The sequence below is a fragment of the Octodon degus genome, unplaced genomic scaffold (assembly GCF_000260255.1).
Source record: "Octodon degus isolate 3935 unplaced genomic scaffold, OctDeg1.0 scaffold00016, whole genome shotgun sequence".
In the NCBI taxonomy this organism is placed as follows: Eukaryota; Metazoa; Chordata; class Mammalia; order Rodentia; family Octodontidae; genus Octodon; species Octodon degus.
This window is the reverse complement of record NW_004524592.1, coordinates 55,685-61,675: the sequence shown is the minus strand read 5'-3', so window position 1 is coordinate 61,675 and position 5,991 is coordinate 55,685. Positions and strand designations below refer to the sequence as shown.

Genomic DNA, 5,991 nt, shown 5'->3' with positions numbered 1-5,991 from the left:
ATTTTAGGGAAGAGTCTACAGGGTATTTAGGGTCTCACTACTAGATCAAACTCGTAGTGATCAGCATGTTTACAGCCTCCCAAGAGCTGGGATTACAGGCGCATCCACCACACCCAGTCTCAACTGCCATCTCAGCATGCTCTGGAGGCAGGGCAGGCAAGGCAGGCAGGCAGGCCCAGGGATCAAACCCCTGGCCCGTGCCTACTTACAGGCACTTTAGTCCGCTGAGTTATTTGGTCAGCCCTTCCCTGACTGATTTTGTGCAAGAAGGCACTTTAGACTACTGAGCTAACCTGCCACTCCCTGGATTTCTACTTAAAATGAAGGGGAATTCTCTAAAACCTGAAGAAATTGACTGACTGCTTCTCCAGTTTAATTTTCTTTCATCCTGTAGGTAGTAGAAAACATCAGATAAGTAGGAGAAAGACATGTAATAAAGTGATATATATCTGAATTTTTACAATAAACTAAGAAATTCTTTCATGCTCACCTATCAGAAAAATCTGAGATGGATAACGCTGATTAGGGTCACTTGGCAACTACTGAAAAATGTCAAAACCATTGTTGCCAGTCTGGAGAAAGGTCCCCAGAACATACTACAGGCTCAGTTTCAGAGCTAAGCCATCAACTTTTGGTTTTACCAAAGATCATAAAATAGAAATGATTACTAATTCATGGAATAAGAAAATCACAATTTCAAACATATAACTGGCCTGGGGAGATAGCTCAGCAGCATAAGCACCTGCCTGGCTAGCACAAGGTCTGGAGTTCGATCCCCAGTACCACAAAAATAAAATAAAATTGAAAACATATAACCAAGGAGGCCTATTAAAGTCACATCTAAAGGTCATAATTTATTAGCAATAAATAAAAATGTACCCTCTTCTTAGGTTGAAACAAATCAGCACAAAACACCAGACATGTCTTACAGGACAACTGTACACAAAACGGGAAAGAAACGCCTATAGTTTAAATAACTCCAAAGCTCCAAGTCCACAGAAATGTACCATTCTATCTGCATTTATTGGACACCTTCTCTATAGTATAGCACTGCACTGGGCTTACAAAACACACAAGTAATAGGCGGAACCTGCTTTAAAGATATGAAAACATAGCCCAGAAGGTTATGCAACATTATTCTGCATTAACAGAAGTATTAGTCAAAAGGAAGTAATCATCAATGTCTACACAGAAGATGCATGAGATATGGGCAAGGAGGAACCAGTCCTTTAGCCAGGAGAAAAGCAGCTAAGATGTCATGGTAGCCTACTTCACCAACCTGAGAACTAGAGAACTTTGAAGGGTCTGATAAACATCTTCCAAATTTAAATAGTTGCTAACGGAAAAGGATTAAATTTTTTTTTTTTAATACCTCCAGAATGTAGAAGTAAAAGTAGCAAGTGAAAGGCCCAAGCAAAAGGTCAGTGTAAAGAGGAAGTTTCTTCTGAGAATGACAGCTCTGAAAGATACTGAGCCCTCTGTAATTGAAGTGCTGAAGTACAGTTTCTATGCTTTATAATAAAATATATTATATGCTTTATAATTCCTAGAAATAGAAATTGCATGGGCTATTTCAGTATTTTTCATATCACTGGACCAAATTCAAAAAGGTACTTTCAAGGGACAGACAGACTGACAGATGATGAATGATAGATTACTAGAAAATGGAGGACAAATAATTGAAATATATATATATAATAGCTAATATTTATAGACCACCTAAAGCATCCACCACTTCCTAAGCAGTGCTCTAAGCTCTACATATATCTACTCAGTCAATCCTCCTAATGTGACATGGTACCCTACGAAATGGATACAATCCTAACAAAGAGGAAACTGAGACTCGAAGAGGTGAAGTAACTTGTCCAAGAGCACTCAGTAGTAGGTGAAGAGCTGATGCAAACCCAGGCCATCTGACCCACACTTAGCCACTACCCGCATCGCCTCTTAAAACAGGAAGAGGGTAATAGGAAGGAAGAAAATAAGAGCAGAGGAAGACAGAGAGTAGCTGATTAAGAAGAGAACAACTCCAAGCCACAGCAGCTGTACTTGAGGAGGAACAAACCAAACACAACTTAAGTCTGGAGGGAAAATAGAACTTTTTGAGAGGTGAGGTCTCCCACAGTCTAGTCAAGAATGCTGTCACATTGAGGGGAGTTTTCTTCCTAAAGGGTATATTCTCTGGGACACAGCCCTTCCCATCAGTTCAGCTCCTCCCTCCAGAAAGATTGTGGTCTGGACCTCAAGCCCCTCCCACTTCCCCATCCCTTCCTCCCACACACACACACTCCTCCACCAGTCTCCACTTCCTGTCTGGCTAGTGAGACCAGGTCAAGCAGTTTCCTAGGAGACACAGAGGGTGGTGAGGGTAGCAGGAGCTCCAAAGTTCTGAATTTCTGGGACCAAAGAGACAAGGTAATTTTGGAATGAGCTATGTTTGTTTGCAAAAGGAAGCACTGTTTCTGAAACTATGCCTCAGGCTGCAAGATAGAACCCTCTGGAACAGTTACCCATGGTACCTGCTCTGCTGTTCCTTTCCTCTCATGAGAAAGCATTTCTTTAGAAAACTCCTTACAGGGCTGAGGAGATGGCTCAGTGTAATAAGCGCTTCCCTGGCAAGTACAAGGGCCTGAGTTCAATCCCCAGTTCCGCCAAAAAGAAAAAGAAAACTCCTTACAGAGTTTGCACACTTCTGTGTACACCTCCATGCTTGGGAGGTTACAGGGTTACAAGAATGCCTGGTTCAGAACCAGCCCAGTCTTCCGCAGAGCTTCTCGTGACCAAACCACAGTTTCACTCTCTCACATGACAGGCTGCCTCCTCACAGACTTAGTCAGCTGGCACATTTGAAAAACCACCCAAACGCCTGACCTCATATGTCCAATCCAAGAGAAAAAAGGCTTGCAGCGAACTACAGTAGCTCACTTTTCTTAATAGCCCAGCTGGTTTCACTGATGCAAGCAGCCAAGGTACCCTTCCCTTAACCCCTTGATCTCCTCAAGTTCCATTTCTGATCCCCCCTGGGCTGCTACTTGGATTCAAATGGTAGCCTGTACCTGCTGCTCTCCCAACCTCTTCATCCCGTCATCCCAGCCCTGGTAGTCAGCCACCATCAGAATCTGCTCCCCGTGGAAAGTGCTACAGCACCCCCACCCTCCTCATCCCCATCCCACTAGTGACCCAATCTAGTGATGTCTCATGGTCCTTCCCCAAACACCTCGACTGTCATGAAAGTATTCTATCCTGACAAATGCTCTCAGTTCTTACCATGCCTCTCCAGATTTCGGTGGGGACTGGGGGAAGGAATGAGCCTTAAAATTAGCTGCCTGTATCTTCAGTTTCACTTTTCACAGATTTAGTTACCCATGGTCATCTATGATCGAAAAATAGTAAATGAAAAATGTAGAACTAAACAATTTATAAGTTTTAAATTATGTCCCATGCTAAATAGGGTGCTGAAATCTTTGGATGTTTTACTCCGTCCAACCAGAGACAAAAATCATTCTCTTATGCATATCCATGCTGTGTACAACACCTGCTTGTTAGGCACTTAGCAGCCCTGTCAGTTAGCAGACTGACTGTTAAGGAATCACAGAGCTTGTTGTTAGGTAATTGTTTTTTGCAAAACACAAGTGTACTGATGCTGAAAATTTATGCCAAAGAGAAGCTATAAAATACTTTATTTCATGTGAAAAAGCTAGAACTCCCTACATTATAAGGAAAGGCAAAAATAAATTTATTTTGTGGGGTGAATATTATGTTTTATTGTGTGTGAGGGATCAAACCTAGGGCCTCACACATGTTAGGTAAGTACTCTACCACAGAGCCATGCCTCTAGCCCCAGAAAGAAAATGTAAACTGAAGGTGCTAAAATATCTGGTAAGAGCAGAACAGTTTAGTTAGGGCCCCTGTTGTGTGAAGTTTCTACTATAGCTTCCACCAAGGACTTTGGAACATAAACCCTACAGATAAGGAGAACAATTGCACTAAGTGCCTGCTCAGTTCAGCAGACACCAGATCCTCCAGCATCCTATGAAGTGGTCATTACTACACTTCATACCCCAGAGGACAGGCTCAGTACCTCACCTAGAGTCAAAGTCAGTAGGAGATCTGATTCGTTGTCTCTCAAGGACATCCTCTAGCTGATCTTCCTCTCTTCCCTTTGCTATTCCTCTTCCCTTGTATCTTCCTTCATTTAGTCCTCTTCCTAAGGTTTAAAGACTCTTTTCACCTCTGTTTCACTGGGTAACTTCCCCAGTGCCTCAACTTCTATTATCACCACTTCTCACAACTATCTTCTTTTGCCCCAGACCCCAAGTCTTGGCTGCAGTTTTGACCCTAGTGTTGGATGTTTGCATATGATCAGGCTGCTGACATGGGCTAAGCCCAGTCAAACTCCTCCACCAACACCTTCCTTCACACATCCCCAGCTTGGTCAGTGTCATGGGTCAGATATGATACATCCCCCCCAAAGGCTCATGTGGAAAAATTCTGAGTGCCCGGTGCAGTAATGTTCAAATGTAGAGCTTTCTGGAAATGGCGGGATCCTCAGAGCTCTGATCTCATCAATGGGCTAATCTATGCATGCATTCATAATTGAAGGGACTACAGGGAGATGGTGGAAACTGCAGGTAGGAGGTCTAATTTAGGGGAAGTAGGCAGCTTGGGAAACACCACTGAAGGGTATATTTGTACCTATCCCTTCTCTTGCCCCTCCCTCCCTCTCCCTGCTTCCTGGCTGCCCTGAAGTGAGCAGCCTACTCTTCCCCATGCTCCTTCTTCCATATTGTTCTGCCTCACCTCAGGCCCAAGGCAATAAAGCCAGAAGACTATGGACTGAAGCCTCTAAACCTGAGCTAAAACACACCTCTCCTTAACTTGTTTTTCTGAAGTTCTTTGTCACAGAAACAGAAAGCTGACTAACACAGTTAACTCCCTTTCGTCTCACCCTCCAAATCCAAATCAGTCACCCAAACGTATTTGATTCTTACTTGATGCAAGAGTCTTCTCTTTTCTACCCCCATTGCCTAAGCTTTAGTGGCCCGAATGAGTGCAAAAATGGGTCCTTTGGCTTCCAGAGCTACATTCTGCTATTTCCTCCCAACCAGGAAGGTTAGAATAGATCATTTCCCTTCCTGAAAACTCGGTTTTTCTTCACTGCTTACTGAATAAAAGTTCAATCTCTGCACTTTTCCAATCTTATTCCTAATGAGAGTACTCTCCATGCAGTGTACCCCAACACTTAGGACCACCACTCTATTCTCCAATGCACTCTTGACTTCCAGGCCTTTGACCAAGCATTTCCAAGTTTTAGTCTCGCTGCATCTAAATCCTATCCACTCTTCAAGGTTCAGTCCAAATAACACCACCTTTTCATCTGGTAAGTAATTGCTTCTCCCTTTGAATGTCATTAACCCCTTTAACAATACTGGTGTAGACTTACTGTGTAAATATTATTTATTTATGTGTGTGTGTGTGTGTGTGTGTGTGGCCAGCTCAGCCCACCAGGGGGCAGGGCTGGCTGGCATGTGGTGCTGGGGGATTGAACCGCGGTCCCTTTGTTTTGCTAAGCTTGTTCTAAGTAGGTGCTTTAGACCACTGAACAATCCCACCAGCCCTTATTGTGTAAATATTATTACATAGATATTTGTAATATTTCCTCCACTACTGTTGTATAGCTTGGACACACAACCTGGATTCATCCATGTCCTACACAGTCCTTTGGATACAGTAGGTCCCCCATATAGTTTCCTGAATTCACCTGCCCATGAAGGTAAATGTGAAGGTCAAATTCCTTTGGTGATTCAATGTCTGTTTTGAATCTAGAAAACCACACTAAATCTTATCGGGAAAAGTCACATGGACTATTACATGCCTATTTTGAATCAGTCATGTTTATATAATGAGATAGTTTTATTCCCATGTGTTTGGAAAACAATAAAATCAAGAAAGGTGAAGCAATGCCTAATGATTCCTTAACCTCTTCCACTC

General features: G+C 42.9%; 1 protein-coding gene across 1 annotated transcript in view; it reads right to left on the bottom strand.

Annotated features, from left to right (window-relative positions):
* Positions 1-3,302, bottom strand: part of LOC101570338 (melanoregulin) — an 18,021-nt gene extending 14,719 nt beyond the window's left edge. Inside the window, exon 1 of the mRNA XM_023710145.1 lies at positions 3,268-3,302. Within this exon, the coding sequence (XP_023565913.1) occupies positions 3,268-3,270 (3 nt within the window). The 5' untranslated portion in view covers positions 3,271-3,302. The remainder of the gene's footprint in view (positions 1-3,267) is intronic.
* Between the last annotated feature and the right edge of the window lie 2,689 nt (positions 3,303-5,991).